General features: G+C 49.6%; 1 protein-coding gene across 15 annotated transcripts in view; it reads left to right on the top strand.

The window, feature by feature from the left end:
• The window catches only part of BLTP1 (bridge-like lipid transfer protein family member 1), a 1,831,302-nt gene that overhangs the window by 1,371,189 nt on the left and 441,808 nt on the right, over window positions 1–18,305 (top strand). For all 15 annotated transcript variants that reach the window (XM_086962202.1, XM_086962209.1, XM_086962198.1 and 12 more), the window contains one exon: window positions 17,462–17,585. In XM_086962202.1, the coding sequence (XP_086818328.1) occupies window positions 17,462–17,585 (124 nt within the window). The remainder of the gene's footprint in view (window positions 1–17,461; window positions 17,586–18,305) is intronic.

Below are 18,305 nucleotides of genomic sequence, written 5' to 3'. Positions count from 1 at the left end.
GTGAGTGTAAGTAGGCTGATGTTTACGTCGGCGAGGGGGTTGAAGTTCTCATAGATGGCTGAGATCTTGTAGTGGAGGAAGTCCGCCTCGGTGTCACACACTTCTTGGGAGGGGGTGAGGTTGTTTCCGGTGGCTGTGGGGTTGGAGAAGTCCTTCACAATGGTGAAGATCTCCTTACTGGGGTTTGCACTTACTTTGATGCTGTCTACTCAAGCATTCTTCTTCGTTTCTCTCAGGAGGCAGTAGTACTGGTTGAGTGCTGGTTTGTAGGCGTTTATGGTCTCCTGTGTTTTTTCCAGTACGCCACTTCCCTCCCTGTTGCCGACAGTTGTGTTTGGAGGATTTCAACTCTGCGGAGAACGAGCTTCTGGCCAGTAGTTAGGGTTGGGTGGCTTGGTGGGGGCCATTTTGTCTGTGCATTCCGTGGTTCCAGTGGGAGAAGTTCTTTGCAATCTGTTCTGGGTCGGGTAATGTGTCTGGGAGGTGGAAGTTGGGAGCATCGTTCCCCTGGTCTCCTAATGTCTCTTTCCAGTTTGTGCATGTGGAGCTGGTGGGCGTTGTGCCAGTGTTGATAGATCCTGAGATGGTGTAGTAGACACTCTGGTTGTCGGTCCAGGTGTGCTGTGCTATGTGGTTGTAGTTGACTATGTTGCTGGACGTAATAATGGGGTCGAGCTAGTGTCCTGCAATGTGGGTGGGATCGTGACAAGTTATTGGAGGCCGATGTGGCTCATGCTTTCCTGGATGTCAGTTGATTTGGTGTTGTGGGACAGGCGGAGATCACAGGCTTCTGATCTGTCAAAGTCCTGCTTCCACTTCAACCTTCTGCAGCTGTGGGCCATTTGCTTGGCTTTGAAAGCCTTCCTTCCATCCATCAAGGGGAGGCTGGTGCAGGTCCACTCGGACAAAACAATTGGTATGTGGTACTTCAACAAATGGGGTGGGACAGGGTGGGGGCACGAACCCTGTGCCAGTTGACTCTGCACCTCTAAAACATTCTGGGCAACCAAGAAATTGTCCTGGTGGTGAACTACCTGACATGATCATTGAATGTCAGAGCAGATGTGCTCAATCATAAGCATCTAGCTGATTATTAGTAGCAATACACCTTGAGATGGCACTGGGTCTCTTCTGTGAACGGGGAGAACCATGCCTCAATCTGTTCACTATCGCCGACAAGTTAAACTATACGTACTTCTGTGGATTGGAGTTTCCAGGTAATTTATCGCTCTGAGAGCAGTTCCACCTCGATTGGAACTCCCGACTTCTGTATGCTTTTTCACCGATACAACTCCCTCCATGAGTTCTCAGTAGAATCAGGAACAACCGGGTCCAAGTCATGTTTGTGGCCCTGGATTGGGCACAGCGAGTATGGTATTATATCTAGAGCTCATGGGCTTGAGCATCTTTACATTGGAATAACTGCACGCCTCCTGAAGAGACTCCGGACAATGTAAAACTCAGCAGCTAGACTCATCCTCGACCTCCCCAGAAGGACCCATGTCACACCCACCTCCAGAAACACTGGCTCCTCATCCAGAAGAGATCCCATTTCAAAATGCTGACCCACCTTTACAAGGCCCTGCACAACAAGGAACCAGCATACATTAACAAAGGCCTCACATTCCACCAACCGAACAGACACCTTCGATCTGCTTCCTTCTCCCTCGCAGACACCCCACAGATCCATCTAGCCAATAGTGGAGGACACTCCTTCTCACACCTGGCAGCGAAGGCTTGGAACAGCCTTACCCTGCTCCTCAGGACCACACCATTGCTCCAACAATTAAGGAGAGAACTCGAGACCTGGATGTTTGAATGAACAACTGTCCACACAACAGCCAAATCTCCAGCACCGCAAGACCCTCACAGGTAATTTGCTGCGCCTTGCAAATGTTTGATTGATCGGTTTTACCACACCTTTCTAATGTGCAGTCCATTTAAGCGGCCTCACTGCTCTCCCTTGCTGCTCCTCACTATCAAGACAGTGTTCCTTGTTGCCATAACTCCGGCGCACTGCGCAAGCAAGCTTCAAGCTCTTTGTGTCAACACTCTGCACACCACCTTCTTCCCAACAAACTGGTTCTGCAGACTCAGACATCCTTTCTTCCAAAAGTGGTGGTGGCATTCTACGTCAGACAAACCATCTCGCTTCCGGTGTTCTATACTCTGCCTCACCCCTCTAAGGAGGAGGAGAGTCTCCAGCACTTGGACCCCAAGAGAGCACTAAGCTCTTACATAGATTGTACCAAGGCCACGCAGGTGGACAATGAGTTTTTTATTGGATTTGCTGGAGCGAAAAAAGGCAAGGCAGTGCAATAGAGAACCCTATCTTTCTGGATCGTGTTCTGCATTAAGATATGCAACACTATGGTTAAAAAGCAGCCTCCATAAGGACTGCATGCTCCATCTACTGAGAAAAAAGCTGCTACCACTGCATTAGCAGGTGGAACTACATGGGCCTTCCTCCATATGTTCACAAAGCACTATTTCAGGACATTCCGGTCCACCAGAAAGGACATTTTGCTTGCTCAGTTTTACACAACTTTCTTATTTTAGTCCATTCACATCCCACCTTCATTTAGGTACTGCTTTGGTATCTATTCAAAAGGTGAGGGATCTGCGGCTAGAAGTCTCTAATAGAACTACAAGTTACTTACCTTTGGTAACAATCTTTTTTGTAGAGGCTCTAACCGTAGATTGTTCACCGGCCTGCCCAGCCTCCACGTTCTGTGATCAGACTCTATCCATTAATAAGAGCCCATGTCTGGCAACCTTCACACTGGTCATGTTAGTTTGCATATAGGGCTCAGTATCTGGAGGCGCGGTTAGTCTCGAAAGCAATTGAGGTCAGCGCCTGGAAGTGGCATCTATATAGGATTCTGCATGTCATTTCAAGAGCGGAACGGTGTAGCTGCAGAGGCGCACAGCACCACCACCTACTGGCACACAGATGTACTGCTGAAACATTTCTGAATCCTGTCTGATGCCTAGTGAATATTCAGACTCAGACTAGATCGAGTCCTTACCAGAAAAAATGTTACAGAAGGTAAGTAACTTTTTCTTTAGAAAGTTGTGAGTCAAGCAAGTTCCAGCAGGGATTGGAAACCGTGAATTTGCAAGCTCAGGTGATACGTTAAAAGTTTTACTTGGAAACCTTTGAGTCCATTTGTCTACGGTGTTGAAAGAGCCAAGCACTGTGTTGGGAGAGTGAATTTTCTTGAGTGGGTGTTGCTTCTGATGTGCTGAATTATCTTACGTCTCCAGTGTTATGCTTACCAGCTGTTGTGTTATGCTTGGTCACATATAAGACTCGATTTATTCTGTTTAAAAATGTCTGTTAGTAACCCCTAAAATGTGGTAGGATTATTCAATTCCTCCCAAATGTTAGATTTCTAGCATATAGTTTCTAGACGTCTCCTGTTATTTTTCTGTAAATTAATCTACTGTTTTGGGCGTTCAGTATGTGAAGTGTTGTTTTGTTTGCTATATTGTGTGGTGATTCTTAGATTACTTTTCTGTGATATGTTTATAATGATGTTGTGTTTGATGATGATGCTCTGTCATTGTGATGTTGCCTTCTGACTAGCCTTTAGTGCTGATTTGATTGTATGAAGGTAGCGTTGCATATTCTTTTCATTTGTGTGTTTGTTGTTTAGGTTTATTTTGTGTGGATTGAAGGACTGTGTTTTTCTAGTAATATTGGAGAGCAACCTTTTGCTATCTAAATGTCATAAGTACATGATGTTTGTGCTTCTGAATTATACTGTTGTGGCATAGTTGGTGGGTATTCAGATGCCAACTTAGAGGACTTCGACATGTCCAACACCCAAATCTTTGTATATGACTTTTGCATTGTTCTGCTGTGTAAAGTTAGTAGGTGCTGAGAAATCATAGTTCATATTGCATTGCAGAAAAGTATATTAAAACACAAGTATGACAGCAGTTGGTATATATATTACAGTGCTTCCACGTGTTACTAAATCTATTCAGGATGAGGAGTGTCCTTTGCGCGGTTTGCACCTTTTGGTTCCCCTAGGAGACCTCATTTCACAATCATATTGATGGGTTGTGATAGCGTGGATGTAATACATTATTGGCCCTTAGCCTTAGTTCTGCTGGGGTCAATGGTGATGTGAGACAGCGACAGCCAGGGACGATCAGACTAAACCGCTGCTGCTATGCGAGCACCCCACTTTCAACAAGACCATGATACCAAGGCAGCATTCTAGAGGTTAGCACAGACAAATAGTACTCACATACTATTGCAGAAGCGCGAGTTGCGGAAGATGGAAAACCGGATCCTGAATAGTGGGACGGACGGGTACAGGTCCTTCTATTAGCGAGTGTCTCAAGGGAATTTCCTGACAAGGAGGATTTTACCTGAGCATTGGGAAACCGAGAAAAATACTGGAAAGTTAGTAATTGTGGCTTGATAGCGGGGCACTGGTACTGCTCACCAGGTCCATGAAATGTTCCAGTGTGTCACTGACAAATGTGCTGCAGAGGGTTGTCTATGGAAAGCTTGGGAACACCGGGGAGCAGTTCTTTTTATGCATTTAGCAGCAACAAAGTGGTGGAGAGGATGAATTTGTTTGGGGTCACTGAGAACTAAGAATATGCTTGCAGAGGGGGTGTTGTCATGCAGTGATGAGGTTGAGGAAGTGGGGCTGCACAGGGACACATAGTCCATCTCCTTTTTGAAACTATAACACGTCTTAACGTTTTCCTTGCCGTCTTAGTAATGCTGCTGGGAGAGAATTTAAGCATGCATTTATAATTAATGTCCACCCAAGGGGCTTTAAGCCTCGCTCAGTATTCCATCGTAAGTCTCCCTGGTCTACCTTACGGTCACCCACATCCAATGTATTTTTGTCCTTTTCTGGCAAATGTTAGAGTGCATTTAAAAAGTGTCCACAATGACTTACTTCTCCATCCTCTGCTGGCTGTGCACCTGGCTGTCTTTCTTGTCGCTATGTCTACCTCCATCCATGTACGTCAGGTCTTCTCCTGCATACAAACTATTGGTATTGAGGTTTTTTTGTTCAATATTTTTATTTTGCACCTCGCAGAGAGAAATACAGTACACAGAAAGAAGAAAAAAGAAAACTTCTTAAAACAAAAGACAGGGAGCACTATGAAAGATTACATCTTTGAGCTCAGTTGGCATTCATACAGATACAATTGTTTGCAACATTGGTATCGTTACACTTAGCTTGCTAATTAGTTATGCCATACAGCATGTGTCCAGGGGAGTATGGGGTACTCCGCTTCATCTTGTGTCTGGCACACTCTGTCGTTTTCAGGGCTCCATCCCTTTACCCTCTATTTCCAGCCCGTAGTATCTCCACCATGGGCCCCAAATCTTGGTGAATTTCTTGGGGTACCCTCTTGCCTGATATGTAACCCTTTTTGCACCCATGTAGAGGTCCATAACCTTTCTCCATGCTGTTAATGTTAGTAGGGTCGGAGCGCCCCAGTGTCTAGCAACTTCTCTCTTGGCTACAAGCAATCCTAGATTACACAGTAGGAGTTTGTGATTGGGAGATCTACCTCAGAAGGTATACCTAGGAGAATGTATTTGGGATCTCTAGGTATTTGTGTCTCCAATATCTTACACACTTCTTCTATTATTTGGGACAAGTATCATTTTTTATGATTGCATTCCCATACCATGTGTATGTATGTCCCTTGCTCCACCTGACAGAGGAGGCATTCTAGTGTTTCGGCTCTCCCAATTTTGTGTAGGTGTGCCCTATCGAAGTATGCCCTGTGTAGAATCCTGAATTGTATCAGCCTTGTAGGAAGGTAGATACCTGACTATGGTTACCGCCGACTTTTTGCCTGGAGTTTTGCTGGTTTTCCGACTTAGTTGACCTGGGGCCCTGCCAACCAGGACCCCAGGCCTACTGCTCTCTCTCTAAAATGGATTCCATGTACCTTTGGTACATTTCCAATTGGAACTGGGCCACCTTGTCAGACCCTGTAACTCAGGGCATCGGTGTACCCAGGGCCTACCAGGGGCTGAAGCATGTATTATGCCACCCCTGGATGGCCATCTAAATCTGACACAACTGGCTGCGCGACAGCTGGGGCAACGTGGCGTACTCGCCCGTTGCTATAGGTATAATATTCCTATATCTAACCCTAAAATGGACACCCGAGTTCCTATCAGTCACTCCTATGGCAGGCCTTGACAATCCTGAAGGCAGAGTGCGTGGAATCGTGTGAATTGGGCTCTGGCACGAGCCGAGCCCGGTTGCAGCTTGCGGAACCAAGACCCAATGGCTGTTCCATGATAACGCGTACCATATTGGTAACTTCGGTATCGCGTTATCAAGACATGTCGAGTAAGGTGTCATACGAATCGGGATGCGGCCCCCTCACCAATGCTGGCGACAAGGTTAGCATTCCACCCTTCTAGAGGGACACAACATGTACATAACTGTGAACCCCGGTTAAAGTTAACTGAAGCCTCAGCTCCACAAAATGGATGCTGCCACCACAGACACGAGTCTGACCTCCTGCTGCTGGGAGTCCTTCCAGCGAGGAGAGCTCGGACAAAGGGTTTCCTGTCCGGGGCGGTGTTCGCACCATCCCAGACAGGGTTTTGTGTATCCTGGGTAGGTAGGGCTTTACAAGAAGGTGACTGCGGAGTGGCACCCCGGTGCTCACTACGCATCTGCCGGTTAGAACCAGTTCCAGGGGCGCGCAGCCCCTGACCTGGGGAAAGCCCGGCAGGGGAGAGGGGTGTAACTACCCCCCTTCCTGGTCCCACCCCTAGGGCAGGACCTAGTCATGTACCCACCCCTTTCTTTAGGATAAAGGCCGGAGCGGGGACCCTTCCAAATTAGATCATCTTTGAATCAAGAATACTTTCTACGAAAGGACTTCGAGACTCTTCTTAAGATTTCTCCCTTGTGGCTAAGGAGTAGTCACCCTGTGTCCGCAGGCACCATCTAAGAACTCTGCGGTTTGCTGCAAGTCCTTCCTCAGGAATCCGACTGCCCAGCTCGACGAGAACCGGCTTCCCTGGCACCTCTGACCTCTACCCACATCGTCAGCTCAGCTGAGATCTGTGGGTGCGACGAGACCTCGAGGGACCGGCCATCATCAAAACCTGCACACTTTCTTAACCAGCACGACCACCGAAGGAATCCTCTGGTGAGTGCTCTGGGGTCCGAGAAGCCCAGACCCTGAGCAGCTCCAGCACCGAAGTGCAGCCTCCCAGCATCTCCACGATCTGCGTGGGGCCCTTCTGCTTCGCTGTTCAGCACGTTGTCCGATCACTAGCCGCTGGCTTGTGACTCTCTTGACGACAATCGACAACCAACGCTGCTGGTCTGGTTGCTCCAGACTAGCCTCTGCTCCTCTCTGCGAGAGGAGCACCCGGACCCTCCTGGTCCACTCAAGACGCCATTTTAGGCCCACCACGTGGCCCTGAAATCTGCCAAGGCTTGTTGCCCCAACCCTGGGCCCAGCGACGCCGACAGCATCAACCTTCGTGGGACAGCTCGCACCTCCATCCTGGTCGCCGACAACGCCTCCTGGTCCGTGAGACTGCAGAGCCTAGCGTCGCCCACTCACCTAGTCGAGGTGACGATCATCCGGTGCCCTCCTGGTACCCTCTGACTACTGGCTAGTAGTACGAACTTGGTCCCCTCTGCTTTCAGGTGTCATCCATCTCTGATCCAGGCTTGGATCTCTACGAACTATTTCCACTGGTCGCCGGCCAGCAACTCCTTCCTTCCGGCTCCTGGCTCGTCAGCGAAGACCCCCGACGCCTGTAAGACTTGTGCAGCCGCAGCCCTTGTGGCTAGGTAACTTCGGCATTTTGGTGCCCGCATAGCCTCCTTACTCTAGGGTCCCGAGTCCCTCGCTTCCGACTTGCCTTATCGGGTCCGCCCGAGACCACTAAACTTTCCGAGCCCTCGGGCACTTGTATTGATTGTGCACTTGAAGTATTTTCCTAAGAGTTTTGTTGTGTGCTTAGTACCCTGTCCTCATAAAGAGTACAGGGCTGTTGTGATTCTAATAAATATACTGTTTATTTTCATAACACTTGTGTGGTGTCCTTTCACTTGGTGTTCAAGGGGTATGTGATGGTATAACTGATGGCTTAACACGCCCTCTAGAGTTTAGCCCGAAGACTGCTCGTATCCACGCTACTAGGATAGCTGGTCTAAGGTTGACTTACAACCAATCACCATAAGGGTCGTTTGGACCGATGCATAGTGGTCGCTAGAATAGTGAACACTGCATATCGGGCCAACTTCTCACATTGGTGAGCAGCGGTTGGGATTTGAGCTTGCTGTTGTTTTACCACGCGTATCCTAAGAATATCTTGTGAAAGATCACATAAATACTTCAGGTACATATAACTTAGCTTAGAATACTCTGAGTTCTACTGAACCAGCTGTTGTAGCTCCTCAAGGCTTAGCACACCTTGGCTACAACTCTTAGCAAGGGATCAGTAGGTAAACGGTCGTTTGGACCGATGCATAGTGGTCGCTAGAATAGTGAACACTGCATATCGGGCCAACTTCTCACAAGCCTCAGTCGTAGTTTGAAGGCCACTTCTCTTTGGTCCATTAACACTGCCTCCCAATCTAGCTCCTCCAAATCGCCTGTGGTGTTCTCCCATTTCATTCAAAGCTATTTTAGGGACCAAGCAAGACATTATCGCTCACATTCGCTCCCTTGAGGGCGACCGTGAGGAACAGGCCTCCCAGCTTCTTGTCTCCGGCACTGAAGGAGGGGACCGCCCCTCAACTCCGGACAACATCTGAACTTGATTAGAGAGACCCATGCTGCCCTGAGCATGCCCTCGCCACCTGGCCACCTGGACCTGTCCTACCACGCCTCGGCGACCTGACCCTGCTGTTCTTGGGGCTGGGGTCCCCCTCCTCTCTGGAGGGCTGCCCCCGCGACTTCCCCCCCCTGTGGGGGTCAGGAGTAACAGACAATGGGCCTCACCCCTATCGGGCCCTACTCCACAACGCCGAGCTTCAGTGCCCTCTTGGCGACTGGTCCGAACCTGAGGATCCCCGACTCGACTCACCCCCGGACTTTCTTGTGACAGCGGGGTGGACGGGCTGCGAGACGACCGGATTTCATTTCACTCACCCAGATCTCCGCTCCCTCCCTTTGTCCCGTAGGAAGTGACATTCCTGTGTTCATCCGAACCCTCGGGTAGAGGATGTCCGGTACCTGGGACAATGTACAATGGCCCTGTTGGCCTGTTTTGGTTGTGCTTCTTCTCTACGCCCTTTACCTTCCTTCTCTCTCTTTTCTTCCTACTTTTCTCTCGCGCTGCCCTCTCTTCCTGTTCTCTCCCCGCGCTTGCGGAGGGGTGGCATGGTGGGACCTACGGGGGTTGGCACGCTGGAGGCGAGGTGAGGCTGCCACTGCCCTGTTTGCGGGGGGGATTGCTTCATTGGTTCTTGCGCAGCTCCGCTCCCCCTTAGTGCGATGACAGCGAACATCCCTGCGCCCTTGAAGGTCCTCTCACTCAATGTCAAAGGGCTCAACTCCCCCAACAAGCGGAATCAGATATGGCGCTATCTCCTGCATCACTCCCCTGACATTATCCTCCTCCAGGAGACGCACCTTCTAAAGGGGGATACCAGGCGCATGGCGCACCCTAGATACCCCACACAGTTCTGGGCCTCCTCTGACACCAAGACGGCGGGGGTGGCAATCCTCTGCAGGGCTGGCTTTAGACGGGGACCCACGAAACCCTTCAAGAGTGCTGACGGGCGTTTCCTCCGAGCCACGGTGCAGATGGGTTGTGCACAACTCACCCTGGGATGTGTATATGCGCCCAACCAGTCGCAGGACAAATACCTCCAGGCACTCCTGCGGGATCAGTTCCCACCAGGCGACCCTAACGTGATCCTGGGCGGAGACTTCAATCTAGTGTGGGACCCTGAGTTGGATCGCGCGGGAGCCTCCTTTAATGGCACGGGGGCAATGTCCTCTACCCTTAGAACGCAGCTTACAGACCTGGGACTCGTGGATGTGTGGCGCTACCACAACCCGGGGACCCGGGACTACTCTTTTTATTCACACTCCCATAGGACATACTCCCGTATTGACTATCTCTTCACCTCCCTTGAATTGGCCCGAGATTCCTTAGCTGCCGCTATATCCGACATTTCCCTATCGGACCACGCCCATGTGGAACTTTTGCTACAAGACCCCCTGGCCCATGCCACTCGTGAGCGGAGATGGGTGCTCCCGCCGAGTGTCCTTCGGGACCCGGAGGACGTCGCCAGCATCCGTGACGCCATAGACTCGTATTTCGCTATTAACGACACCCCTGACTTGCCCTTCCATACGGTCTGGGATGCCTTCAAGGCCACCATTAGGGGCCACATTACCTCCCTGGCGGTGGCGCGGAGGAGGGAGGCGTTTAAGCTGGAAACCGACCTGGCTAGTGAGATCAAACAAGCGGAGGCTCGGGACCGGGACTCCCCTTCACGGGCGTCTAAGAGAACGCTCGCCAACCTCAGGGGGCAACTCCGCACTCTGCGCACCAACAAGGCAGAACACTCCCTGCTGGCTCTCAAACAACGCTACTATGAGGACGGGGACAAAGTTGGCCGCCTGCTGGCTGGCAGGCTGCGAGCGCGTGCAGCCAGGGCCCACATCGCCAACGTCAAGCGGCAGGATGGCACCTGCGCCACCTCTGAGAAAGCCAAGCAGGACGCCTTCGTCGCCTACTACTCTTCCCTATATGCTGAGGAGCCTACCTCTGCGGAAGCACGGGAGGCCGTTCTTGCGGATTTTGAGGGGTCTCCGCTGTCCCCGGCGTGTGCAGCTACACTAGAGGGTCCCCTGCAGGAGGAGGAAATAACAGAGGCTGTCAAGGACCTCCCCACTGGGAAAACCCCGGGACCGGACGGCCTGCCGTTGGCCTTCTACCGCCTATTCTTGACCCAGCTCCGCCCGCACCTGCTGCGGCTATACGGTTCTTTCTCTGACACCACTGGCCCGTCTCCCGATATGGGCCTGGCGGAGATTGCCCTGATCCCCAAGCCTGGGAAAGACCCCGACTTGTGTGCCTCCTATCGCCCCATCGCCCTCCTGAATACTGATCTTAAGATCTACACCAAGATCCTGGCCAAACGGCTGGACCCGTACATGCCGGGATTAGTAAACCCGGACCAGGTGGGATTTATTCGGGATCGTCAGGGGGCCGACAACGTTCGCAGGCTGGCACACTTAGTGGGGAAGGTACAGCATTGGGATATACCGGCTTGCCTCCTCTCGCTAGATGCAGAAAAGGCCTTCGACCGGGTCGACTTGACCTTCTTGCGGGCGGTCCTCCAGAAACTAGGTCTTGGCCCTAACATGATCTCTAGGTGCATGGCCCCCTATCTCGGACCACAGGCCAGAATTCGGGTCAACGGCCAACTGACATCGCCGCTCTCGATTCACAGGGGCACGAGGCAGGGATGCCCGCTCTCGCCGCTCCTGTTCCTCCTAGCGGTGGAGCCGCTGGCGGAGCTGATTAGGCGCACTCCTGACATTCATGGAATCCCCCACGGGGGACGTACCAACAAAGTAGCGCTGTTTGCGGATGATCTGATTCTTACTCTTACGCGCCCTCGGGACTCCCTCCCGGCGGTGCATGAAGCCCTCTCACTGTTTGAACAAGCATCCGGCCTTAAGATTAATCACACCAAATCTTGGGCGCTTAACCTCACCATCCCCGAGGAGGTCAACTTCCTGAAAGGGGTTACACCCTACCGTTGGGCGGAGGACCACATCAAATACCTGGGTCTGGACCTAACGCCCCACCTGGATTCGTGGTCCGCGCGGAACTGGGCATCTTGCCGCAAGGAAGTCCTGGCGGACCTGCGGAAATGTAAGCCCTTGATGATTTCCTGGCTAGGGCGGCTCAACGCGGTCAAGATGTCGGTCCTCCCCCGTATTCTATATGTTTTCCAGTGCCTACCCACCCCGATCCCGCTCCACTGCATTAGGAGTCTCCAACGCGACCTCACGTCCTTCATCTGGGGTGGTAAGCGACCCCGGTTTTCACAGAAAGTCCTAATGGAACCGAGAGACAGGGGCGGCCTCGCCTGCCCGAATCTCCTCCACTACTACTGGGCGGCGCATCTTCGGTTCGTAATAGAATGGGGTGCACGCGAAAGCGACAAGCACTGGTTCCACATGGACCGGGTGGTCACGGGACGCACCATATGGGACCTGCCTTGGCTACCGCGCGTGGCGCGCTCCAGGAGTGCATACATGGCAGTCCCAACGAGAACAGTTCTTGACGTGTGGGACAGAGTGGCAGTGTCCAAGGGCCTAACCACGTTCCCCTCTCCGCACACCCCCATTGCAGGTAACCCGCACTTTCCCCCTGCGGCCCGGACCCGAGCTTTTGAGAGCTGGACACAAGGGGACTGCAGAGTTGTAGGAGACCTCTTTCTTGGAGGGGCACCTAAATCATGGCCAGACTGCAGGGAAGAATTCGGCCTCCCTTCGACCGCCAGCCTACAGTACGCCCAACTGCGCCATTGGACTATGGGAGACGACATGTATCGGGCTGCCACCAGGGCATACACACCATTCGAGAAATTGGCACGCTCCCTCGGGGTGCTGAAACGACTTATCTCCCAGATCTATAACATCCTGCAACACCCCACCGCTCCGCCTGCGCAGCCCTACCAGAGGCAATGGCAGTCGGCGACCGGCGCCGATATCACACCTTCTCAGTGGGCCCGGCTATGGACTGACATCCCTAAAACCTATCGCAGCATCCCGCAGAGGGAAAACGCATACAAGATGCTAACGCAATGGTACTATACCCCCCTGAGACTCAGCAAAATGTTCCCTACTTCCTCGCCGCTGTGCTGGAGGTGTGGCACTGCGACTGGCGACTTCGTACACATCTGGTGGTCATGCCCTACTCTAGCTGTCTTTTGGAAGGAGGTCCTCAGTCACATTAAGAAGGTGTTGGGTTTTCCCCTACCTGAAGAGGTTTGCACGCTCCTGCTGGGCATTCGACCCCCTGCACTTAGGGCCCTCACGCGCAGCGACTGGATCCTCACCCTTCACATGTTAGGCGCTGCTAAGCAACTCATTGCTCTGTACTGGAAGCGGGCTGAGGCACCGCCGATAGCCTCCTGGTTTGTGCGCCTCTGGCAGGTCCTGACTATGGAGCTGCTCACGGCGCGGATACAATCGAGGGGTGTGCGCTTCAAGGCAGTGTGGGAACCCCTTGTGCGCCATCTGTGCTCCATCAGCTATGCCCGCCACATGCCCCCCAGGCTTCGCGCTCTGCAGTTATTTGAGGACGCCCTCATCCCTGCTGACCCGAGCAGACTAGGCCCTTAGCTGCTTCCCCCAGCGCAGGCGCTGTTGCGCTCTAACACTCCGCTCACCAGCTTGCGTCTTTTAGCCCCCAACCGGCGACTGCAGTCTTCCCCCCCAGGCCCCTTTCCATCTCGCTACTGCTCACTCTTCTTCCGACTTTTTCTTCTTTCCTACTTGCCACTCTGGCTTCCGCCCCTCTACGGGGCAGTTTGGGCCCCGTTGGGCCTTTGGAAAACGTGACACTACTGCTCTTACTCCCATACGCGCCTCCCCCGCACAGCGATACAACACCAGCACATGATCACCTCTTGCTATCACTGCCCCTAAGCCACGCGGCCGGCCCCTTCTGGGGGTTGTAGGCAGGGCGCTGTGTTAATGCTTCAACCTCCCCTGGTTACTTACGCCTTCAAGTTCTTTTCTGCGCGGCCGGCCCCGACACGGGGTTGTAGGCTTATCGCTGTGTTCACAATAAAAAACAGATTTGAACAAAAAAAAAGCTATTTTAGGTTATCTGGCATATTCTTTATAAGTGTTTTATATGTCCATGAGACTGCTTTGTCTACGATTTCTCCCTGCAATAGTCGTCCCTCTAGCGGTGTGAATTCTGGAAGTTCTGATGCGTCTAGTTTCTCCTCTCTACAGGCGTGCAGTAGTTTTAAATAATTGTATCTTTGGGTGTCCTTCAGCTTCTATTCATGCTGGAGTGAGCTAAAGGACATTAGGGAGCCCTTCTCTATTATGTCTCCCAAATCTCGAGATCCCAATCGTATCCCAGGTTTGGAGGCCCTTTAGTTTGCTTAAAACTGAGTCTCCCTCATGTGTTTCATATCCCATTTCATTTGGTGTTCTACCCTTTTCCATGCTTTTATTGCCCTTTGGGTTGCTGGGAGTAGTTGCCGTGCCTCTTTGCCCCCATATATGTAGTGTAGGTATGTGTGTGGGTGCCATTTCAGCCTCTCGAGGGCATATATTGGATGGTCTCCCGGCAGATGCCCCCATTCATTTTATAGCTATCAGGTGTGCTGCTCAGTAGTATGATCTAATGTCGGGGAGCGCTTTCCCTCCATTATATTGACTTTGTTGCAGTGTCTGAAGGGCTATTTGTGGATGCCCCCCACTCCACAGAAATGTGCACAGCTCCGTATCTATCCCCTTAAAGATCTCTTCATGGATTTTGTGATATGTAGAGCGGCTAGGGAAAAGTTATCAATTTGTACATGGCCGCTCGGCCTAGTAATGTTAGGGGGAGACTCCTCCATCTGTGCACCTCTTCGTGAAATTTCTTCAGCATCCTTTAACTATTGGCATTGTTATGTAGTAAGTTGGGTCACCTTTTGAGAGGTCTCACCACCGGGGATGCGGAGGACCCCTCTTCCATTGTGCGACTCATTGCTTTCTGTTCCTGTGATCCTCAATCCAAATCCATGCCTCCTTTGGAGTTTTAAAGACCTGGGTCTTAGCCTATAATGGTGGGGTGCAACAGCATTTATTTAAGTCCTAGCTTTCTGTCTAGATTTTTGCTCTACTTTTGATAAGTTTTTCTTTGCTCTTGGACCAGTTTCATGTAGTGCAGAAAGATCAATATTGTTGGTGCTTCAAAGACGATCTCTCATTTCTCTAAGGATTAGGTCTCTGTCTTGGTAGTTGAGGAAGCAAGCTATTACTGGTCATAGGAAAGGGGAGCATCTCCCTGTCAGTGCCCTATACACCCTTTCGATAATGAAACATGCAGATAATTTGTCTGCACCTATAGTTGATAACAGCCATGTTTTTAGGGCCACTATGTCTTTCCCTTCTACTCCTTATGGAAATCCGATGAAACTGAGATTATTCCTTCGCAAACAGCCTTCTGCAACTTTCGATTATCTCATCAAGCCTGCTGAGTTTGCTAGTAGTTCTGATGAGTTCTTGGACCGTATCTTCAATTTCCAAGATTCACACCTCCGCTTCCGTGATCCGCTCAATCACGTTTCTGAGGTCCTGCCTTAATAACATCACATCCGAGCCTACCTCTAAAATCCTGTGTTAAAGAGCATCCTTGGAGCTTTTTATTTGCTGGATACTCCATCCATTGCTAGAGATTGAGGGTCTAGTCACCCAACTACACCCCTTCCTCCATTCTCGCCAATATATCATGGTTTATTTGTGTATGTTCCCTCGTTTCACTTGATGCTGAAATTTATCTTTGGCTGTCAGGATACACTTTGGCTAATACAGACCACCATCCGCTTCTTTGGAGCTTTTACAGATACTCTAAGTAAAGTCTCATGGTTTTCCACCATGAAAGAATTAGAATTTCTTTGGCTATTGGGGTGTGAAGAAGATACTGGTTATAATCTTGGATCATTATATGAACGCAAGAAACAATGCAAAATAGAGGTTCCTACTACTGAGATGATAAAGAAAAAGAGCGTTTAGCAAAAAGACAAACCCAGATAAAGTCTGAATGGACAAAACGCATTGGCTGGGCTGATTAAATTTATGTCTACAAAGAATATAAAGAATTGCATCAAGACAACGAGACTTCTTGTGTCATAAATATTCCCCTTTAAAGTGGAGTTATACTAAAAGGACATGGCTAAATGGATGTTTTTTTGTTACAATCTGAAAATTGGAGAGATATATTATGTGTATTCAGGTACTTTAATGAATGTTCAATCTTTAACTTATAAGAACGATATAGCACCAAGATAAATAAGCGCTCCTGGTCAAGTTGTTAAAATAGTCTGCTTTTTGTATCTGCTTGCCTGCTATTAGGGGGCATATCTGGAGAGTTAATTTATTCTTGCCAAGATAAACCCTTGTAGTCTCTAATGGAAGTAACCCTAAAGAGTGAATTTTATCAGCACTGTGGTATCTCTCCTGTTTTTATAAGCCTGCATCCATAGATGGAACACAGTTTCTTCTACAGCATGTCCTCTTGTACTTTAGCCTGTAAATGCATCATTACGTCATAATTCCCTTTGGGCATACAAATCTATGTGTAGCAATAAAGAAAAAAACTGTAATGCTTTTCTGAATTACTGTAGCATGACCAAACTAGAAATGCTATTTTGCTTTGTCATTCCAATGCCTAATTGATATCCAAGATATCTTTTAATTTGTTTCATTGTGTTTGTCTTTAATGCATATTATGGCCATTTATTCAGGTAAACACCCTTAGTATGTGTGCCTCTAGTTATGTTAGGTCACAATTCAAAAGATGCCATCTGGGATCAGACATAATTCAATAGACAAGTTTGCGGACTTTTCCAAAGATTGAGCCTGCACATGTCAAGCAAGGAAAGTTTGGAAAAGAAAACATCTGTGGCCTCCATCTTAAAAAGTGGAATGAAAGCAATGATAAGCTTAAGCACCTTTAAAGTGACACATTCTGCACTTCTTTCTCAGACATATTTTGGAAATATTTCACCGACTGTAAAGGTCCACAATATTTGCTCATAAGTAAAAATAGATTCAACGTGACACACACATATAATTCCTGTATCAGTAACTCCATCTTAATTAGGGAATGCAAGATATGTGCAATCGTTTGCTGCTGTGATTTGGCATACAGCTAAGCTGAGCAATGGCAATAGCAGCTAGACTGTTTGGATTTCTACACATTATAGTAGTTATCTTGATCTCAATAGGTTATCAAAGGCATCATTGAAAAATATAGCAATTCAGAAAGTTGATGGCAAGGTGTCTGGTAGGAAAAGGTGTGCATGGTTCATTACCATTGCATGTTATAGGCAGTGATACCTAATGTCAAGTGTTTTATAGTGATTGCTCTGGTGTCGTCTTTTAAACAGGAATTGCTACCCTTCCTCTGCTGTTATTGTCTCAAATATAGTAGTAATACTTTGCAGTTGTCATAGTGAACTTGTGGATTCATAGATTTGTACCCATATTTGTAATAGAGAGGGGTTATACACAGAGGTTTTGAAAAAGCTGACTGCGAGCTGACTGCTACAAATGGCCACAATAAAGTAAAGGATACAGGTCAATGAAGAATAACAGTAGCCATGGCAAAAAACTGGTTAGCCTCAGTTGCTAAACTAATTATGACATTTAAAGGCTAGACACAGCTTTCAGATGTATCAGCAGTAGAAAATATTGTGTTGATAGTTCTCCGCTTTCTTCTATTTAGGAAACTGGGTGCCAGTGAAGGAACTATAAATCAAGAAATACAACGCTACCAACAGTTGGAATCAGTGGCAGTGAATGACATTCGCAGAGATGTTCGTAAAAAGTTAAGGCGATCAAGCATGAGAGTAAGTGGACTATGTTTTAATAGTATTGACATTATCAAAATAGCCTAAAATTATTGACTATCTCCTATATCGGCTAGAAATGTATTCAGTGGGTAATTGCATTATGTGGAGACATTTTTGTGTTAGCCTGAGATTAGCAGAGATAATCTATACTCGCAGCACTCACTCGGGTTTTGCTTCTTCCAACATCACACTTTTGAGTCTAAGGTGAAGGCTGAGGTGACACTAAGAAAATCAATAATCTGCAATAATTGAGCAGAGGTTTTTCTGGCTTCACCATTGCAATGAACCGTTTTTCCACTAATTAAGTGCTAAGTGGTTATTGATGCTGTGGAAATGTACATTGTAAAATAATCTGAACAAGATAGGGAAGCAGGGGGGCGTGGCCAAGACGTCGGAGTAGGACGCTTCTTAGAGCCTCTCCGACGCCGATCCGAAACAGCACCGAATAGCGGGGTCCCGGGAGTGCTGCCAGGCGCCATTTGGACGACAGAGGCTGGAGAAGTGGTCCGGCGTCGTCAGCGGGGCGAATTGGAGTCTGCGGCGCCCTACGGAGCGGAGCCGAGTTGCGGCCTGTGAAGCAGCGGCCTCACGAACCAGGGGGCCGGCCCGGGCTGAGCGGCGCCTGGCCTTGCAAGGGTGCGACCAGTGCTGACGATCCCGCCTCGACCCTGACGGGGGCGGAGGACGCACCCTGCCTGCGGAGGCGTCGAGCACAGG

This window comes from Lissotriton vulgaris, chromosome 3_1 (assembly GCF_964263255.1).
Source record: "Lissotriton vulgaris chromosome 3_1, aLisVul1.2, whole genome shotgun sequence".
NCBI classification, from domain to species: Eukaryota; Metazoa; Chordata; class Amphibia; order Caudata; family Salamandridae; genus Lissotriton; species Lissotriton vulgaris.
This window is presented reverse-complemented; position numbering and strand designations above follow the sequence as displayed.